A 22086-nucleotide genomic window follows, 5' to 3' on the forward strand; every position below is an offset into this window, starting at 1 on the left:
GTTTTGACCCAGCGGTTGGGTTAATTGTTTAACCCAACCTTCTGGGTAGTAACCCAACCGCTGGCTCAAAACAACCCAATTGCTGGCTTTGTCCCTATTTTACCCAGCACTGGGTTGTATTTAACCCAGCATTTTTTAGAGTGTAATAGCAGTATAAATAATAATAGTAGTTTTAGCCTGAACGCTTGATAGATATGTTTATGTATAGATCTGTTTTTGTTTGCAATTAACAATTACAAAATACAGAAAATAAGAATGTTGCTGATATAGAATTCACCGAATCTCTGTAGACATAAAACTACACTCTAAAAAATGCTGGGTTGTGGACTAACTCAACCGTTGGGTTAAATTTTTACATTACATTTTTAACCCAAAAGTTGGGTTAGTCCAAATTTGACCCAAAGCTGGGTTGAAATAACCCAGCATTAATGATTAGATGCTTGAATTGCTTTGCTACAGTCTGGGATTCGTCAAGTGTCGTCAAAAGAATAATTTCTCATCTGTTTTCTCTCTGAAGTTCAGTATTTTGTCCGGACAGGTGAGAGACAGGTAGGAGCAGAGCGGGAATCCGCGCGGGTACACTTGTGGGTGCGCGTGTGCGATCAGCGACGACGTGAGTGCGTAACCGCGCGACTCCAAACACGCGACCTGCGCTCCTCCGGCAACGCCGCACCTTCTTTGGAACTGGTTCTCCCTTTTTGACAGAATACTGTCAATGCTAAACTCCTTCGATTTGTCTGTTGTTTTTCGAGGGTGCGTCTGAGCATTCGTTTCTTTGGATTTGGCGTCTCCAGTTTGCGCGCTTCCAGTGTCATTCATCACGGGTACCGGCGTCTCTCGCGCGTTTAAAGGCGCAGTGTTTGTGCCATTTAGATTGTTTAGAGACACTGTGCTGGTCTGTTCAGGCGTCGGGCATCTTGGGTTAGTGCCCGCTGTGGTCGAGGGTGCTAAACACCAGTCTTTTGTGGAGTCGGAGGCGTGTGTGGACACATTAGCCTCGCTATTTTGTTGTTGGGTGCCGTTACACTTCTCGTGGATGTTTAGATCTTTTTCGGGATGTTTTTCGTGTTGCCGCTTGCTTATTTCTGAGACCTTAAGCGGTGACTCTTTCTCCAAGTGGACGCCTTGATGAAGTTTAGAGTTCAGGGTCGTCGCTCGGCTTCTCTTATGCCCGATTTTAGTCTCTCCCGTTTCCTGAGTCCTGCACTTTCTCTTCCGTCGCCGGTAGTTTCCGTTATCGAACATGTCCAGGCATTTGGTGTCCAGCGTCCAGTAGCTGCCCTTCCCCGGTCGCCCTTTTTCTCTGGGCACTTTGATGAAGCAGTCGTTCAGCGAAAGGTTGTGGCGGATTGAGTTCTGCCAGCCCTGCTTGTTGTCATGGTAATAAGGGAAGCGGTCCATGATGAACTGATAGATCCCGCTCAAAGTCGCGCGCTTGTCCGGCGCGTTCTTAATTGCCATGGCGATGAGCGCGATGTAGCTGTAAGGAGGTTTCTGCGGAGGCTCCTGCCGGCTTGACGCGAATCCCAAAGCGGGAATGATGCCTCCGACTTCGCCACCGTAAACATAGATCAGGGAGGAATTCGATAAAGTGAGAGCCGGTGCAGCCACGCCGGGCTGTGGCACAGGGCTGTGGTATAAACTCATGACTTCGGAGGACAGTTTCAGTCTGGGGAGATCGCCACCGGTGTGTCCGCTTCATGAGTCTAAAATGTTAAATAATTGTTGTCCGTTTTGCTGTTTTATGTTGACTTAGCGCTGGAAAATAAATTGTCTATGATAAACACCCGTTGTGTTCCCTCAGCCCACCCACATTAATTAAATTTTCATTGCAGAAAGCCTCGAGTCTCTCTCTCCCCGCGTGTCCCCTGCCTACCAGCCAATGGTGTGCTCGGATATTCCTTCATTTGTTTATAGAATTAGTCTGTTGATAAGTCTGCCCACCCAAGTCGAATCAAGCTGTGTTTATTTGGAAAAAATTTCCGGGCACCCAATACATAAACGCACTGATGTGATGTTTGAAATATCACGTCCACCCTTAACGCTGAAAGTTGCTCGCACAGAGAGAACAAGCAAACATGACAGAGCTCTTTCTGGGAGTTGCTTTGGGTTGCTAGAAAAGAAAACAAAGCAGGCTATGTGTAAAGGAAAATAGCTTAATTTCTTTGTAACTCAGATTATGGACACCACAGTTACTGTTGACATTCATTTACTAAATCCATTTAGCCTAATTTAACATTTTTGTGTCAGATGAATGTGTAATTACACAGCGATATGTTGTTTGTAACACAATGGATCTGAATTCTACACTGTAAAATATGCACTATTTGCAAGTTTTAAACTTGATTTACCATAATCGTATGTAAAATACATTGTAAATGTGAAAAATATGAATTATCTTATAATTTAAGTATTTTATAATTTGATTTACAGGGCGATATGTACATTTACAGAAAGAGATTGTTAAATTGTTTGTTTCTGTAAGTAAAAATAACAAATGCCTTATACTTTTGGTATTTGGTATTTATTTGAAAAATGGTATTCCTAGAATTCCCTGCACAAATCATCTAGTTTAGTTCGATTTTATCTTAAAAGTTTTTCCTCAGTGCATTGGAGTGTTTTATGTTGTTGTTGTTTACTTTTTTTTATTTTAGCATAGTGTATCTTCCCCAATCATGTTTTGTGTCTATTCACTCTCAATAAAAAGTTACAAGAGCTGTCATTGAGACGGTACCCTTTCAAAAGGTACTAAATTGCATGTTTTAAGTGATAAAATGTACCATTTAGGTACTACTGTGTACCTTTAGGGTACTAAAATGTACCCTTTAGGGATAAATGAGGTACAAAGGTGTATACCTTTTCTGAGAGTGTTTGAACTTTAAGACATTGTGTGGTCTGCCAACCACCTGTGTTGTTATCAGTACATTTTACAATATAACAAACTAAAAAGATTTTAGGTTATGTTAATATTACAGATTTTAATGACCTGAAAATGGCACCATATAATGCTTGTAATATGTTCTATGAAGTTCTGGCAACCACACCTGCTAGTATAAGACAATTTTTACAGTGTATAGCTTCTTTATTCTATCACGTAAAAATTTCATCAGTTTGCTAACAATAGATGAAAGAGCAGTGATATCCAAAAAAGGAAAATTGGCAGGACGTTAGGATAAACTGTATTATTTGTGGATGCACGCATGATGCTTTATATTATGTATTTTCCTGTTTATAGGACAGAGAGGGATTATAACAACTTTACAAGTGCACACAGCTGGCCTGTGATTACATTATGCGTTTGGAGGTTTCTGTGGATAAACTTGAAAGTTTTTCCTGAGTTTGTACTATGCCTCTGAAGATGGTGATTCATAAAGTTTTAGACTAAAAATCCAGACACACCGGCAACATGCCACTATGATAATATAGGTTTCAACCTACAGAGATTGTTTAATCCCGCAGATGTGTTACCATTTTCTTTGAGTGTGCCTAACCTTGCCTTATTGTTTTATTCAGCTTTATAACTGAAAAACCATTGCCTTTTTGTATTTGATCTAAAGGTATGTTAACAGTATATGAATTGCCTTTGTTTTTCATATACTATATGTTCCTTGATTATTGATAGCTCTTAAAACGATTAACATTTTATTTCAGTTGTCTTCATTCAACATGAAATTTTCATCAGTGAATCTATCTTCAGAACTCAAAACAAGGAGAGAAATGTGGTTTTAGATTGTTTGTACAAGCAGACACAGATTTTTCTGTTATTTTTAACCGTTAGGAACATGTGTTAAAATTCCTTACTCTTTGTTTTATTCATCATGTTCCCATCTGAAGGATAAAAACAAACAAAAAACCATGTGAAACAGACTGGCAAGGTTTGTTACCAAACACAATAAATAAAATCAGAGCCAACTATTTTTCCACAAACAATGTAATTGGAGTTTTGATCTGAGCTATAGGCAGAGAAAGTCAGATTATTCTTTGCTTTGCATATATAGCTTTGCAAATCATCAGTCTTGTTCTGTCTTTTCGATCAATTTGTGTAAAATGTGAACATTGTAACGGGCCTGACGAGACGTGAGACGTGTGGATCCATCTGCAGGCTTTATTAAAGAGACGTGGTAAACAGGCAGGGTCAAACAATGGCAAACAGGTATATGGCGGGCAAAACACAAGAATAGTCCCAGGGCTAGCGTAGGTCAACGATCGGCAGACAGAATCACAGGGGCGAGACGAGAGGGAAAAATCCAGGAATACAGGCAAAGATCAGAAACCGCGGAAACAGGCAAGGCAAGGCAAGGCAAAACAAGGAAAACACAGAGACTCGGAATGGGACTCGGAAAGGGGTACGGGCTAAACAATACTCAGCAGAGAAAGGTGGTTAGAGTGGGTGTTATATAGTGAGTGAGGTGATTAGAAACAGCTGTGTGCAATGAGTGCAATCAGTGCAGTGTGCAAATCGTGCAAAGAATGATGGGATATGTAGTCCGGGGTGCTATGCAACAGTTTGTGTTGTGCGAGAGTCAATGTAATGGAAAGGGTGACCTCTGGTGGTGAATAAACAGAAGTCCATGGACCGAATTCGTGACAAACATATTGCATGCTCTTTAAAAGGGTTTTCCGAAAAATATATCTTTCATTCTATTTGTACAGTTGTTGTTTACCAGGCCTTTTTATCCAAAGCTACTTACAAAGCTACTTAATTACGGAAAAGGGCCCAATGGGACAATATGGGGTTAAATGAGGGTTGCTCAGACACACTAAAGCATGTTTCATATAATAAACAAACAATAGTTTGTTATATATACAAGCTCTCAAAGAACATGCACACACTGCACCGCACATATACTGGCATATGAGCAAGACAAGGTTCAAGAGGAGCTATAAACGGATCTTAAATGTATTTTCATTCAAACATTATATTATGCAGTTCTCAGATCTTCGGCTTTTGACTGCTGGTGCCATTCTATTCTATTCTATTCTGTTTAGTCAACTATTATATACATACAAGGAATCATGCAAACACAAAAACGTTTCATTTGTACCAGATGAGCATGTGACGAATAAAACTGAAAACTGTAGGCCTACCCACAGAAGACACAAAAAAATGTAAATTAAATGAGAGCAAAATAGTCACACACCAGAGGAACATATCATTTCAACATTTTATGGCATGCTTTTGAGATTAAATAATAAAACAAACAGTTGCATTCACCACATTGTCTCTCTGTATTATCACCTGCACTGTAATGAAAGTACTCGCCTGTCACTAGAGGCCTTCAATAAACGTCGCCATCTGGTGGCTTTTTATCAGTATTCTCAATCTATAACCTTTTCAAATTACTGTGTTCATTGGTGTGGCTTTTCCTGTGCGTGACCACAAGCTCAATTTATTGATTTAGCTGTCAGATCTAGCCTTAGGCTGGAATGAACAAGAAAAAGTAAAGATTTAAATATCTGTCCCTGCCCATAACATTTACTCCTTATCTTTCTCTGTGACATAGACCTTAATCAGGGTAGATGCCATACTGAATTTTATGCTGATGAAAATGAGGCTGTGTGGGAAAGACCTTACAAGATACACAAAGTCATGCACTGTTAAATGCAGTTTTTGTGTACTTAAAGTCTTTTGTAAATATGTTTTGTCAGCTGAACAATCGATATGTTCGATAAAACACACCGCATTTCTATCCCCGAAAGCTTCGTTTTGGTGCTTGTCAAAATTTAAATATGGCACTCTGACTATAATGACTCTGACTAAGGTCTATTACATTTATTATTTTATTTATTTAAAGCAAATTGACAGGTAGTCTTTTGTTTATTTCTTAGCCTGCTATGTGAGTTGAGCTAAAAAGTAAAGTTTACTAAATATCTGCACTCTTGAAACACCGTTGGAGTAATATATAGTAATATTAGTAATATAACATTAAAAATAGTATACCCGACATAAACATTTTCCTTCAAGCACCAAACTAATAATATGCTACACAAAATCTGGTCAGTGATTCATCAACATAGAAAGAAATATCAACATGATCGAACTATTGAGTCTAATGACAAAAAATAAAAAAATAAAAATAAAAAATTGAACCGTTTGCTCGCGTTTTGGAGTTTTTATCAAATGTAATATATTTGTATTTATTTATTTAACATATTTATAATTTGAAAGGATTAAATCCTTATTTATTTTATTTTTTATTAATTACTTTATTTATTTATTTTTGGCATTGAGCTATATTTACCTATGTTTGAACCATAGGTTTGAACCCTTGGATTTTACCCCTTGGCTTTTGTGGTCTACAGTTTATGTTCTGTTCGGACTGCTCCCGCTCTTTGACTTTTATTTTGAAAAATGTCGCCAGGAAGTGCTATCTCGTTGTCATAGGAAGTTGAATTATCAGCTGATCATGGTGTTTTGGATGGAAGTTGCGTTTGGCACGGAGGGGCTCTTTCTTTATAATCTTAAGCAAATCTTAAACGTCAAAGACACCGGAAAATAAAGCTGCACGTAACAGTGCGCCATCTCCAGCAAGCGAAACGGCGGAACCCGGAGAAATCCGCGTTGTTATGAACAGATGATGGTCATAAGTGCTGATGTGTTTGCTTGCTGTTGAATCATCGGAAAGAAAACAACGTCAGGCGAGGCTCGTGCGAGTCACTGATAGTCTGATGTGTGTATGTCGATTCATCTCGACCTGCGATCTTTGCCATAAATAGCTTAAATGCATGTAATGTAACTCGTTGAACACGAACTGTTCTTCGTTCGGTGTAATAATTAGTAGCTTATGTGTTTTATGTGATTCAGGAGTAAGTTAAAGGTCAGATCAAAGTGTTTTTTCTCGTTTACAACAGACAGCAGTTTTCAAAAATGCTTTATTCGCCTACATATTGGTTATAAGATCAATAACGTCTTGAATTAATTTGTGCTTATGGAAGTTGATAAAAGAGCAGCAACCTGTAACCAATTATTCCTTCTTGACATCAGCTCGCCGTCACTGACATACAGTTTACTTGTTTAATTTATTTAAGCTTTGTCATATTGCCCTTTTATCAGTGTGTTTGTAAGTGTGTTTCTGTTACTCGTTTTATAGTGTTATTTATAAGCATGGTGACAGTGGAATGCGTTGATGGCTGCATTGCATCACTTGTGTTTTGACATATCTGACGTCAGGGGTGTCGTGTGTGGGAGCGTTTTAAACCTACTACTTCGTAATATTTGGACTGATCTGGTGATTTAACGGTGGATTATTCAAGATATTTCGAGAGGGAAGACTCAGATCTGGCACAGTCAGAGATCCTCGTTGATATCCCCAATTTCTCCCCGCCAATGCTGGATCTGGAGGTCGTTCCTGAGCGATCTTTGGGAAATGAACAATGGGAATTCACATTAGGTGGGTGTGAGATCAGTTCAAAGGCTGAAGTAATCATTGCATGTTGAAATAGCTAATGCTATGCCATTTGAAAATGAGCATATTCATTTGGTATTATAGTCAGTTGCCATCTGGATTTCATAACTGCATCGCGTGCGCTTTGACACGTTCACATCTGAGGTTCACTTGACCCGAAAAAGGTCTCCGTTACACTGAATTATTTTGTTTGACTAGGGCTGATGCAGGAATATTCAAAGAAAACATAAACGTATATTTAACTAATTATGATAGTTTTAAAATGCAACCAGGCATTATCGCAAAGTTATCTTGCATCACACTGAATGTATTTGGGATACATGGGAAATAAATATCAGTATGAGTTTATTATCTGGTTATGTACGTATTGTTTTAATCATCTAAGTAATAGTTAACTGTCTTGTAAATGATCTTAAAACCTCCGCCAAGAAAATCATCTATTAAAAAGCAGATAACATTACTACTAGGCACGTTCATAGAACCATAACAAGGCTAACGATATTAGCGTCCACATAAACAGACGATAACGTTATGTTTATTCAGTTACGCTATAAACAAATTGCTGCGCGCGCTTTATTATGTTGAATTACTAGGTTTTTGTATCGTTCATAAGCTGGAAATGTTCCGCTACTTTTTTTTATGGTTTTGTTATTCTTCTTGGTGTGACTGGACCTTTAAACTTCAATTCAAGTTACTTTTGGAAAGAAGTCGCTATGCCGTGTAATAATAAATTATTATAAACATTGCCAAGTTATATTCTTACCCTTTATGATTATGTGTTTTATGCCCTGTAATTATCATGCTTTTACTACACACCTTGTACAGCTGTTGACACCACTTCTTTCATCATCGTGTTAATGTAAACTGAACTGTTTGTCTGGATTTGTTTCCAGGGATGCCATTGGCCCAGGCCATTTCCATATTACAGAAACACTGCCGAATCATCAAAAATGTCCAGGTGCTCTACAGCGAACAAGTAAGGAGCTGCCATTGTTATTGTCTATGAATGTCTGTGGTGTGACTTTTTTTTTAATCTAAGGCACTGCAGTTATGTATGTGGATTATTTGTATCCTAATCTGACCTGTTTCTCTCCCTCAAACAGATGCCACTCAGCCACGACCTCATTCTCAATTTGACTCAGGATGGAATTAAACTGCTGTTTGACGCCTGCAATCAGAGACTGAAGGTGAGAGATGACGTGTGTGTGTGGTTTTGGGCTAAAATGTGTTTATTTCTTATATTACGTTGCAAATTGAGTCCGTTTTGTTTTTGCAGGTGATTGAAGTGTACGATTTGAGCAAAGTAAAATTGAAATACTGGTAAGACATCTTGTTTAGCCACACTAGTTGTGGATTACATTTGTATTTCACCCAGAATTGAGCTTTTTCTACATGTTGTAGATGCTGATATACTAACTTCTACTGATAACTTCTTTGTCAGCCACAGAAATGTAAAATGATGCATTCCTCTGTTCATTACAGTGGAGTACATTTTAACTCTCAGTCAATAGCACCTACTATTGAGCAGATTGATCAGTCTTTTGGCGCTACTCATCCAGGAGGTGAGATTTATTGTCTGTGTCAGTTATCTGTCCAGACCCCTATTTGCTGTGTGTGTATATTTATTGTGGGTTCGTGTTCTCTCTGTCCAGTCTACAATGCTGCCGAGCAGCTCTTCCACCTGAACTTCCGAGGGCTTTCCTTCTCCTTCCAGCTGGACTCCTGGAGTGAAGCTCCTAAATATGAGGTGAAACTATGTTTGCTCTCTGTGTTCATGCTACTTTATAAAATAAAGTACTGTGTACCATTAGATAGATTGTAATTAGGCCTGTCGCAATAATCAATATATCGACTTATCGCGCAATATATGTACATGACCTCCATAATTTTTGGTGACGCTATATATCGCCCATTATATTTACTTAAAAATGAATGTCACCATGTTTTGTACATTCCACTTGCGCCTGTGTCTTTTGCAGCTTCTCGTACATAACGTGGTGTAGTCATGAGGTGCTAGTTTAAAAATGCTTCTACAAACAAAGTTTCATCTGCAGATATGATCTTGTTTAGGGATCTGTGCCTTTGTGCATACGGACATCTGACTGCTAAATAGGGATTGTGTTCTTCAGCAATAGTGTGCACCCTTAATTTACAGAGAAAAGAAGGTCAGGGAAAAATCTGTGCATTTTTCTTTTATTCTAATTGCTACTTTGCACTTTTTGTTAGAAAATTTTTATTTACTATTTATTCAAGGTTTTTAAGGTATCTAATATTTTGATACTTAATTTCCATGATCTAAATATTCTTAAAAATTAAAACGTTTGTTGTCATTTGGAAGTGTGTAGGCCTTCTTGCATTATTATGCTGTTACATTATGATTATATATTCAGTGATATAAAATGGTCTTTAAAATGACAATAATATCGCTTATCGCAATTATTTCTGGGGCAATATATCGCACAACAAAAAGTTGTTATCGTGACAGGCCTAATTGTAATACCATGGTTCTGAATGATACCATATTCATGGATCATGGTATTTAGATGGAACTTCAAAGAATACTAAGGTACAACCATCGTATTGCATTTAGTATGATGTAAAAACATGGTATTTTCCACTTTTTTGTTAGTGTGTGCTCTTCCTTTCACATAGTATTTGTTCTAGCCACAGACATGTAGAAAATTGCCCACTGCCTTAAAAATGTGGCTTATCTGTTGTTACATGTGATTGCTTTATTACAAAAAACATATAAATCTATGTAATGATTGCAAAAAAATAAAGTACTTTATTTTTAATGAAGTAAATTAAGATGAATACAAATTACTGCATGTAAACTAATTACACTTCTGTTATTCAAGTATTTTTTATATACTCTTATAGTTAAGTATTTTTATAATTTATTAATATTTTAGCTTTAATTTTTGTATTTTCAGTTTTCATTTTAATTTAGTTTTTCAAATTTTTTTAGTTTTAGTTCATTTGTAGTGATTTTGTTATGTTCATTTTTACATTTTTAGTTTTCTTTTAAATTACTATTTAGGTTTAATTTTTTTAAACGTTATTTATTTTTATTATTCCAATTTTAGTTTTAGTTCAGTTTTAGTGCTTCAACTTAAACTTATTTCAGTTAGTTGCCAAGGCAACATGTCTAATATTTGTTAGTTTTTAATCTAATAGTTGTGTTTTATTTGAGCTTTATTTCAATTAACAAAAATGTTTTAATAGTTTTAGTTTTAGAAAATGACAAAAACCCTGACCCATGTATAAATTTATCTAAATACGTAACTGTGATGATATGAGCATCTTTTCACCAGAAGAGACACATGCACAGACACCGCATTCTACTCCTAGTTGTTTTGCCTTTGACAGCCTAACTTTGCCCATGGCTTGGCCTCCCTGCAGATTCCCCATGGGGCCACTGTCAAACGGATGTACATTTACTCTGGAAACAACCTTCAAGAAACCAAGTAAGAGCTGTGTATGTGTTTGGATATTTGTGGTGTTTGTGTAAAAATGCCATATAACCAGTTAACCACTAATGGATAATTACAGCTGCATACTATTGAGTATGGATGTTTTTACTTACAGACCCTGAAGTTCAAAACCAGTCTTATGTCTGTTTGTAATTTTTATGTGGCCCAGGGGTGCATTTAGTGTGAGATCTTGGGCCTTTAATTCTGATTGTTCAGTTTAAGCACTTGTTAAGAACGCCATGGGTTGCATTGCCTCAAGCTGCGATCATTGTAAATGATATATTTCTTCACAGGGCTCCGGTGATGCCTCTGGCCTGTTACCTTGGTAATGTGTATGCAGAGAGTGTGGAGGTGTTGAGAGATGGGGCGGGACCGCTGGGTCTCAAACTTCGTCTACTCACCGCAGGTATTACAAGCAGCCCAAATCCATAAAACTAATAATTATGTGATGTTTCTAATAAACATGCATGCATGTGACTAAATTCGTTTTAAGCACACCTTTTAATATTACCTGTAAAGTATCAATATGATGCTCAGAATATGGTCACCTCACGTACTCTACATCTCAGTACAAAGAGTGTCATATTCTCATGAAATCCTAGAATGAATACATTTTTAATTAATTAGATTTAACAGATTTTTAGATGCTCGTAAAGGAACTTTTTCATCTCTGCTCTCGTCTTCGCCCTCCTCCTGTAATTTGAAACCGATAGAAACAAATACTTTTACTTTGCATATTTTGATCATACTTAATTCCATTCTAATTTCTATATTTTTAATATGACATTAATAAATATGTCTTGTTTTGATGACGGCACCAGTTTCCTGTTTTCTGGAATGCTTCTGTGTTTAAAGGCATGTCATGACATGTTATTCCCAAAATTAAGCAGTGCTTAGCGAACCAGCATAAGTAATGTGTGCTTCTGGGATAAATAAACATTTGTGCTGATTATTGTTGGATTGTTAGTCATCAGCAACATAAACAAACAGCATAGGTTTATTTTATCACTATAGCATAAACCACAGAGCTGGCTTAATCATAGATGTATTGATCTTAACAAAGATGTTTATATAGCTTCTGTTATCCATTCTTTGGAAATGTTCTTGGTAATCAGTATTGTGTGAGTTTAACTATATAGTTCAGTGGTTCTCATTTGAAGGGCCATGACCTAAAAATGGATGCAGGTCTTTTCACAGACAGCAGAGAAAAACAATAGCACATCATAAACTGCAACTATGTAATCATGCATTTTTAGGATAGCAAAATACATAGGCTTATCAACTTTTTATCAAACATTTTACTGTTAATAAATAATATTCATTTGAAAATGAATGAAAACGTTTATCATGAAAAGGAAACGAAATGTCTTTAAAAACAAACTATTTATTAGCATTTATTTTTAAGGACATTTACACTACTGTTCAAAAGTTTGGAGTAGGGCTGCACGATTATGACAAAAATCATAATTGTCGATTATTCCCTTGAAATTGTAATTGCGATTATTAATTACGATTATCACAATTTACATTGAATGATGTTTATACCATTGTTTGATGCAACTGCATGCCGTATTTTTATATGAAAATAAACAAGCTGAAAACACTCTAACTGAAAAACTTTTAGTGCTTCTCTATAGTATTAAGGCTCAAATGTCAACTATACATCGGATTGGTTTCTTCTTTAAATTATAAAAAAAGTAAAAATATGAATGGTATTATAGTGTTATACTAAAACTAAAATTAAAACAATGGAAAAACCCTTAAGATAACATGTAGAAAGAAAAAAAACACATCTTAAGCACACAGAATAACATAAGTGGACTTTGAACGATTAATTGCCGCTTTCAACGATTATGTAATTGTGGCATCCATAATTGTAATCGCGATTAGAAATTAGATTAATTGTGCAGCCCTAGTTTGGAGTCAGTAAGAAAATAAATCATATAACACTGAAGACTGGAGTAATGACTGCTGAAATTCAACTTTTCTATCTCAGAAATAAATTGCATTTTAAAATATATTAAAAAAGAAAATAGTAATTTTAAATTGCAATAATATTTTCCAATATTACTGTTTTTTTACTGTATTTTTTATCCAAAAAATTGAGCCTTGGTGAGAATAAGAGACTTATTTCAAAAACATTAAAAAACGTACTGACCCCAAATAGTTGAACAGCGGTGTATGCTTACTTATGTGTTTTTTTTTTACTTAACGTATGTCTTTATTTATTTATTTTTGGCATAATTAATTTTACTGCTGCCTTGATGTCCACAATAAAATCTTGGTGCTGTACCTCAGATTATAAGTGATATCCAATGATCCAGTAATAATAGAAATTGAATAAGTAAACACATATGCTGTTCGGAACGCTGCTTTTTCACATTGTATGTGTTCTTTTACTTTCTCAGGATGTGGCCCAGGAGTGTTGGCTGATGCTAAAGTGCGAGCTGTTGAGAGAAACATCTACTTTGGAGATTCTTGTCAGGATGTTTTGAGTGCTCTTGGCTCCCCACATAAAGTCTTCTACAAGTCAGAGGATAAGGTAATGACCAAACCTATTGAAACAAAACACGGCACATTATTCTCAAGATGAGCAAAGCTACATTCTCAAAAATAAACCAGCACATTCCCTCTCCACATTTATTCTGTTTGAATATCTTTTCCTTTTTTGTACGTCTCAGATGAAGATCCATTCACCCTCCCCTCACAAGCAAGTCCCGTCCAAATGCAATGACTACTTCTTTAACTATTATATACTGGGAGTGGTGAGTATCATTTTTAAATAACTCCATCAGTTAAATTACTCCTAATTACTCCATAACATGCTGTTAGTGTAGTTTTTTTGTTTGTTTAGTTTACATAAAACCATTGAACTTTGAGCAGTTTTTTCTTTCTATATCTTTCCAGGATATACTGTTTGACTCTACAACCCACCTGGTAAAAAAATTTGTCCTTCACACCAACTACCCCGGCCATTACAACTTCAACATGCGAGTCTCATTTCTCTGCTTTTATTGTATTATGTATTGTAGCATTGTAAATATTTGGTTGACTATCTCAATTGGTCACTGCTGTTGGGAAGGTCAGTCTGGGGGGTTTGCAGTCTGGGCATATTGATTGAATATTGATTTTTATTTCATAATGCTTGCAGTGTTTAGCAGTGTGTGGTTTGAGTATCATATTCCATTTTATTTAAACACAAGAACATCAGAATAACTGCCCTTTATTCCCATCTCAGATATCATCGGTGTGATTTCAAGATTCCTCTTATCATTAAAAAAGGTCAGTGTTGTCTTTATCACACTGTCTGAACTAGATCTTTATTCTGTTCTGTCTCTGTGGCCTTTTGTGTTTGTGTCTCATTCTTTAAATTGTGTTTCAGATGGGGCAGATGCTCAGAGTGAGGACTGCATTCTGACCACCTACAGCAAAGTGAGTTCTTGGACTTCATTATATAGTCAACACCTACGTTTTATATATATTATACACATGTATTAGATGTTATGTTATGCACTACTGTATGTGATAAATAATTCATAAAAGATTTTTTAAGTGAGTACTAATTATGTTTTGAACTTTTGCACTCAGTGGGATCAGATTCAGGAGCTGCTAGGACGTCCCATGGAAAAACCAGTTGTGCTACACAGGTGAGAGCCATATAGATAGAGATTTGGCCACATGAATGCAATGTTATTTTAGTATTATTTACATAGTAGTATAGTATTTATTCATATTTTAAATGAGCTTTTATTTGTGTATTTTTATTTTTCATTTAAGTCTGTGGTTTTTCACATGGCTTGATTAAAGCTACAGCATACAGACACCTCTGCATATGAAAACCTGTTTATAATGCTCTGATTAATTGATTAATTGTGCACTGCTCTGCAGGTCATCGTCTGCAAACAACACCAATCCTTTTGGTTCCACATTTTGCTTTGGACTACAGCGGATGATATTTGAGGTATGTGACTGGGTCAGCTGTCTGTGCACTGTTTGTTTTACTTAGTCAGCCTGTATAAAAAGTTGCTTTTTAAAATTAAAATAAATAAATATCTATCTATAAATGGCAGATTTGTTATTCACACAGCTGTTGCAGCTGTGCTATGTTCAAAGTTGAGTGGAAATATCATTGGCTCTTACTACGGATGTACTGATATTAAAATTCTGGTAGCACTTTATTTTACAGTCCTATTCCGCATGTACATACTATGTACGTATTAAAGTAATTTCAGTAACTGGGTAATAACTAGGTACTTACTGTGAACTTACCCCTAAACCGAACCTTAACCCATGTAGTTACCTTAAATCACCCTGTACTTTCTTAGGTAAGTACATATACTGTAAAATAAAGTGCAACCAAAATTCTGGCTGATACAGTTAAGCAAATAATTATTTTCATGTTATGGCCAGTAACTAATAAATGGCCACTATTAGAAATATTTTGTTTATATACATTTAAAAAAAAGAAAACATTAAAAATCTGCTGATTTAAATGCTATAAGTGAATTTAGGCATCACACAACATTATAATGTACATAATGTAAAAATGGATATTCATTTAGGGATTTGTTAAAGATAAGATTATTAGCATTAGATAACTGCAGAGGTATTTTAAATGTAAAAATAGGGAAAATAGGCATGCACTATTAAAGTCACCATGAACTCAAAATGGCAATTTGAATAGAATATTGCAGTATTTATTATAAATGATTTATCCTTGCACATCATATTTTGTAATCTTTAATCAAAATAACTTTGCCTCCATCGTGCAACAAAATATTTTTGTTCATTGTTGTTTAAGAAGCTGTTTCACTCGGATGTATGTCACAATAGGGGGGGAAATACTATCGCAAATTTCATTTTATGCCAACTTTAAATATCCCAAACTGTCTGATACTGATTTTTAAAATAAAAAAAGTCTCTAATATTGGCAGATAACCAATATGGTAATGATAAATTATGCACCCCTACCTCATACACAACTAAGCACTACATGAACTATTGGATCTCATCTCCATATTGTTGCTATGGTTACAGGTCATGCAGAATAACCACATAGCTTCTGTGACTCTCTACGGAGCGCCTTGTCCAAGTAGCCTGGCCCGTGCCGAGCCTAGTGCCCACTGAGGAAGCCGCCGTGCCCACGGTGCCCGTCCAGCCGTGCAGAGCCTCTGAACTGACCAGTAGAGTGTGCCTTCACTCACTGCTGCCATCACACAAGCTAAAGCAAGACATGCTGGGAGTTTCTTTACATCCGAATAGAGGCCCCAATTTGGTCTCCTCTTCCAATAATAGCGTAGAGGCTACCATCAGCCTGCTAATTATCCCAGATAACCATGCAAACCTGGCTCCGCCACCAAAGCTTTAACCCAGACATGCATCAACGTCAGCATCGTTATAGTACTTGTGGATGCACAGTGATTCATTTCCACACAAGCATATTTGTGCATTCTTTTTTTGCCTAACCTTCTCAAAATTTGCATACCAGACGCACCAAAGGGCAAACATTGAACAGATTTCTCCTCTGCACGCTAAACACTTTAACAAAAACACTCATGAATTCAACTTCATTTGCTTTCCGGCATGCAGAGGATGAGAGCAAAGTAAAATGAGGACAAACTTTCGCAGCATAAATTGTTGAGTGTGTTTTGTATGCATTTACGTAAGGTTCCAAGCACAAGCTAGCACAGTATGGATCCAGTGCTGTGAAAATATTCTTGTGGCACATGAGCAGGCTCACATACACGCATAACGATTCATCGACTCATTTCATAAGTCAACAGTACAGATTACCTCCCATTTCAATACCGTACATCCACTTTATGGTTGATTCTGTTATTGTTTTGTTGTTCGTGAGCACATTAGTTTTGAACATTTGCACTAAAATGCACCTAATTTACTTGATAATTGTCTCCTGTCCACTGAGGAACGTTTTAATTGCCGAGTCTCGGAGAGAAAGGACGGCGGGGGAGGGAACGACGACGTGCAATCTGGATTTCAAAGCTAGTTGCGACCCTGACTGGAGAGAAAAGCCATCCACCCATCTGTTTCTCCTTCCCGCTGGATGCCGTCAATTCTGTTTGCATCTTTCTTTTTTGTCCACAGTAGAAAGATGTGAAGTTCTTTTACCTTATTCAGTATCTTAAAGTCTTAACTGCAGAATTGTCTTCTGTCACCTGATTGCCAAAACACTAGCCAAAGAAGAAACAACAGTTAGCTTTCTGTCATTTTAAATTCACATCGTAAGAACATTCCCTTTTGATTTGATCCATACAGTCCCTGAATTGTTTTTAGCATAGCAACTCAAACGATTGATTGGTTTTTAATGCTTTAAAGCTTTCTTTCTTGCTTTTTAGTCTAGAGATTTGTTGCCGTTGTTTCCGTAGTAAGTAGACGTGATGTTTTCTGTAGCCATGTCTGCCATGTCCATGCCTGTACAGATCTGTAAATAACATACACAATTTTCATTGTTTAATCGGTCTAACAGTACCGTATCAGATCAGCTGACGTCTGGAACTCGTCCTACACTGCTAACAGATCAGAGAGTTTCTGGTTTTCTTTGTCAGCCCTTGAGGGTCACTATAGCAGCTTCCCTCCACTGTTTTCCTGGAAGAAGTCGCCTACATTTGACCACTTTCAGGAGGATTTAACGGAGATGACTAGAGCATTTTAACTTTAGTAGATGGTTTGTTCACCTCTAACTATTGTTCATTGCTGTGCTGCCTTGCAGCGTAGCCACCTGTGGCTGTCAAGCTCCAGTTCTCTGGTGTTATTCCCACCTCCCTTCAAGATTCTGCAGTGTGTGGTTCAGGCTAATTCTGGCATTTTTAGCTTTCTGTTACAGTAACTTCTCATTAACTGTGTTGGAAGGCCATCAGTGGTGATTTCAATATATTTTACCCTTGGCTTTTGGTCATTTGCAAGGAAGATGCTATTAACATAGTGCCTCATTTCGCACCGAGCCTGTCTTGACTTTTTCTCTGTAAATGAAATTGTTTGAAAAACTGCTTTGTGTATGTCGGAGCATGTAAAGCTAAATTGATAGTTATCGTCCTTTTGTTTAAAAAAAAAAAAACGTACCTGAATATTAGAGGAACTAAGAAAAAAAACGGACTTGTTGGGTAATGAACTCTTGTCATGAAGGGCTAGTTTACTATAGAAGAAGCCTATTTCTGGCACGGAGTCAATAATAAAATTGCCACTTTATCTCACAATTCTGTAAAAGTGTGAGATGTAATCTCGGAATTCAGAGGGGGAAAAAAGGATGGCCTGAAAAAAAGGTCAGCGGTCTTATTTTCACAGCGAAAATAAGCTTCAAAGTATTAAATTGATTAAATGCAGCACACAAAAAACTAGTAAGTCAGAGTCAAAAATATTACGGAACATGTAGGTGGCCCTTCATGGTTTGAGGTTCACAAAGTGGTTGTGGCTGTACTTTTTGAAAATGGTGTGAAGTTCCACTTAAATTAGTTTAAAGTGAAATAAATATGGTTCGATCTTAAAACTCTTTAGGGCTGAGGATCAGATTTAAAATGCACAATTGGAACCACCATTGTCAATAAGGAATAACACAACTGCTGTTTTAGTGTCATTTAGTGAGTTTTAAAACCGGAGGAGTGTTGTCTGATGGGCTGATTGCCAGCCCAATCTCAGGTGGATGTTGTTTTTTTTAATGCCAGGAGCAAGTGAATGCTTAATTTTCATCAAATGGATTTTGGCTGTGTTGTTTCCTCTTCAGACTTTATCCTATTTTTGCATCGGAATGATTGAATGATCGTCCTGAAGATTGTAATTAGAAATGGACAAACTCCATACAGTGTAATGCGCATATTAATGCTATGTATTGTATATACATTGTATATGCTATATCGTATGTTCTTCCCCATCCTCCAAAGTGATTATTTTTTGTGGATTCAGTACATTTAACCCATTTCTGGAAATGGGACTTATCCTCGATTAAAAAAGTGTGTATCTAAATTGATTGCAATGTGGTGTTTTGTATCTCAGATATTTTTTCTTCTGTAGATTTAAGAAACACGTACGCAGATGATCAGCATTATCAGCCATTTTTTTTGTTGTTTGTTTTTGTTTGTTTTTAATGCAATAATCGTTGCATTGATGGATAATAAATCAGTATGGTCTGGTATATGTTTGTCAGTAGCTCAGAATGGTGCAACAATGCTGTGACCATTGGATTTTAGTTTCCTCATAGAATCTACTGAAAGCATTATCAATTTTTTTTAAACTGCTAATTTTGCATTTTGTTCATTGAAACTGTTACAGTGTGTTCAACAAAAAATATTTAAAGAATGGATGTAATAAATATGGGGGAAAAGAATGGACGCATCCTTTGTCTTTTGTTAAAAACATATTTTTTATTCACTTTAAAACAGTGTAGTAGTATGTTCATGTTCACAGCAGGCTACTTTTCGAATTCAATCATTTAATTCAGTTGAATCTAAATCTAAAAGACAGCAGATCATCCAAAACAATACAGCACACTAATCAAAGAAAAAAAGTGTTCCGTTTGAGAAATAGTGCCATTTTTCTAATAAAGAATATATACAGTAATAAGACTGTTTTATGATACATAACCCAGTACTTTTTGACGCATGAGAACATCGTCAACATACCATTAGTGTTCATTTTGATTTCTGATTTCCTTGGGATTCCTATACAACAACATATTTATCATTTTGCTAAAGTCTAGTATAGTTTGAGTAAATGATACAACCATGAAACTATTTGTTTACAAAGATAATTTTTAAAGAACCATCTACAAAAGCTTTTGCAAGCTTAGGTTTCATATTAGTTTTTGCAATTTTTTAAACAGTCTTTTAGATGGATAGTTCACCCCAAAATAAAAATGTTGTCATCGTTTACTCATCCTCATGTTGTTCCAAACCTGAAATGTTAAGATACATTCAGATATTGCATATGTTAATGCTGATCACTCCAGGTTTGATGCCAAGTCCTGGATTTTCAGTGAATAATGACTTAAATATCTCACATAAAACTATTATATGGCTTCAAAGCACTTGGAATATAGCTTATGAGTTGCACAAACACTTTTAAGATGTTTTTTTTTTTTTTTCATTTTCTAGAGCACGACAGCTGATGGTCATTACATGTTTTCTTTGTATGAAAAAGAGCAGTCCAACATCCTTAATTAAACAATCATGGAAGGAAGTCAACAATATATTGTGGCCACAAATTAAGAAATAGTTCCCACATCTTATTAATTTGTTCCCTCATTTTAGGTCAATTGTAGCCATGTTGTAGAGCATTTTAATTCAGTTAAATCGTGGCCACGTTGTACTAATTCTTTCCCTCAAAATTGCTGTAGTGATTTAACTAAAATGAGAGAAGTAGTTAGTAAAACATGGCCACAATTAAAAAATTAGTTTAACTTACTAATTTGTGAGTAATTTATTTTCTCGTTTTAGTTAAATCATGGCCACGTTGAACTAATTATTTCCCTGGTTTTAGTTGAATCGCAGCCATGATTTAACTAAATTAAAATGATATCCAATTTTCTTCTGCATGTCACGTGGAGTTGATTGACATGATGGTGAATTATTGCTTTAGTTTTTCCTTGCCTTTCCTGTCGGTTTTAAAGTAATTTCAAAGTACATTCATTTTCTAGGAGTTAATGTTCCACAAACACTTTCATCCCATAGTCGTTCCCAAGCTTCTCCTTTGCCTTGTTATTAGCCGTCTTGTCGATCTTGTCGCTCCACTGAAAGGGAAAAACCATGGGATCCTGACTGCTGTGACATTGAAGGTTAGGGTCATGCAGAAGGTTCCACATGAGCCAGATCTGTGGGACCGTCAAGCTGTGCACCACCATCAGCTCTCTGTAGAAGCAGGGGTTGAAGACCTGGAGGTGGGGTGCAGCAGACGGTCGCACGATTCCAAAGGTGCGGAAGCCCTCGTGACGAGTCGGCTGAAGGCCGATCCTCAGCAAACACATGCATAGAAAGACATCATCAATGGGGAAGAGTTCCACCTCTTGGCAGGTGAGGTGGAGCTTCAATGCGGTATGTCCCGACATGACAAAGCCGCCTCCACCCGCATAGGATGGATAGATCCCCTGGCCGTAAATAAACTCTGGCACATAGTACTTACTGTTGCGTCTGCGAATTGGTTTGGCATGGACAATGATGTCACCAACAAAAAGATCCTTATTGGTCTCTTGACCCTCAAGCATCTCCAGGATATTGTCGATGTTCACATACACATCTGCATCACCCTTAAAAATAAACTTTACTTTGGGACAGCTGACATTGATCCACTGTAGGAAGTGGATTTCTTTTAGCGTCAAGTTGAAGAAGGTGTCTTCAAAGTCCCACAGGAGTATGTCACTAAAAGCGTGACTCTCATATCCCAACAGTTTGTCCCATAACGGGAGCGCTGTTTGATTTTGGGGCACACCGAGAAGAAAAACTCTCTTGACGTTCATATTTTTCTGGAACACACCTTCTCGTCCCCATGTCCTTCGAACAACCTGACGTTTGTCAAAGTCTGTTGCTACTGATTTTATGGCGATCAGCATGTAAGGGGCTCCTTCCGGTCCAGAACACTTTGTTGGTTGATCGATTAGCAGCTTGAAGTCCCGCTGATCTTTCTTTCGAAGGTAATCGTCAAAGTCAAAGGAAACATGTGTTGGAAGCAGCCTTGCTGTCGTTGGGGGCTGGCGAAATTTAGACTTTGCTTTGCTACGTGCTTTCTGAGATTTGACCCTTGATGATCCTTGTGCTTTAGGCTTGATCTGAACCTCAGGTTTGCATGGAGGTATGTCTGGAGATTTTGAAGGGACTGGCTTTATTTGTTGTCCCATTGATGCTCCACTGAGGAGGGTTATCGAGTTGGTGGACCCCTGTTCAATGTGCAAAGTCCCCCATACGGGCGTTATTCTTTGATGGGCATACAACAGCAGAAAGAGAAGCACCAGCAGAATCAGGGAGCAAAGTACATCTCCCTTTAAATAGACCCTTCTCATGGTGTGACAGGTTTCACTGTTATCTTGCCATGAAATTCTGTAGAAGTCTCATATTCCTCCTAAAGTATTTGGATTTTCTCACAGCCATAGTAGGAACTGCAATGTAAAATTACAAAAATTAACAGCACTAATTTTTGTTAAAGGGGTCATATGATGCGATTTCAATTTTTCCTTTCTCTTTGGAGTGTTACAAGCTCTTGGTGCA

General features: G+C 36.9%; 3 protein-coding genes across 4 annotated transcripts in view; 1 reads left to right on the forward strand and 2 right to left on the reverse strand.

The window, feature by feature from the left end:
* Nucleotides 1–408: 408 nt before the first annotated feature.
* LOC107672204 (forkhead box protein L1-like) lies at nucleotides 409–1874 on the reverse strand. The gene has a single exon (XM_016465295.1). It carries the CDS (start codon nucleotides 1645–1647, stop codon nucleotides 481–483), a length of 1167 nt encoding a protein of 388 aa, XP_016320781.1. The 5' UTR covers nucleotides 1648–1874; the 3' UTR covers nucleotides 409–480.
* A 4520-nt stretch (nucleotides 1875–6394) lies between these two features.
* Nucleotides 6395–18152, forward strand: LOC107672279 (UPF0183 protein C16orf70 homolog). 2 transcript variants are annotated; one of them, XM_016465411.1, is made up of 16 exons: nucleotides 6395–7391; nucleotides 8300–8382; nucleotides 8510–8593; nucleotides 8683–8726; nucleotides 8889–8968; nucleotides 9059–9153; nucleotides 10776–10873; nucleotides 11173–11285; nucleotides 13288–13421; nucleotides 13561–13644; nucleotides 13787–13869; nucleotides 14118–14161; nucleotides 14262–14311; nucleotides 14468–14526; nucleotides 14768–14840; nucleotides 15917–18152. In XM_016465411.1, exons 1-16 carry the CDS (start codon nucleotides 7328–7330, stop codon nucleotides 16004–16006), a joined length of 1278 nt encoding a protein of 425 aa, XP_016320897.1. In that variant the 5' UTR covers nucleotides 6395–7327; the 3' UTR covers nucleotides 16007–18152. The 2 variants fall into 2 exon arrangements, with proteins under 2 accessions (XP_016320897.1, XP_016320898.1); XM_016465412.1 differs by having other exon boundaries at nucleotides 10809–10873.
* A 1822-nt stretch (nucleotides 18153–19974) lies between these two features.
* LOC107672252 (UDP-GlcNAc:betaGal beta-1,3-N-acetylglucosaminyltransferase 9-like) overlaps nucleotides 19975–22086 on the reverse strand; it is a 4059-nt gene continuing 1947 nt past the window's right edge. Inside the window, exon 3 of the mRNA XM_016465355.1 lies at nucleotides 19975–21977. Within this exon, the coding sequence (XP_016320841.1) occupies nucleotides 20529–21881 (1353 nt within the window). The 5' untranslated portion in view covers nucleotides 21882–21977 and the 3' untranslated portion in view covers nucleotides 19975–20528. The remainder of the gene's footprint in view (nucleotides 21978–22086) is intronic.

This window comes from Sinocyclocheilus anshuiensis, unplaced genomic scaffold, assembly GCF_001515605.1.
Source record: "Sinocyclocheilus anshuiensis isolate Anshui unplaced genomic scaffold, SAMN03320099.WGS_v1.1 scaffold997, whole genome shotgun sequence".
In the NCBI taxonomy this organism is placed as follows: Eukaryota; Metazoa; Chordata; class Actinopteri; order Cypriniformes; family Cyprinidae; genus Sinocyclocheilus; species Sinocyclocheilus anshuiensis.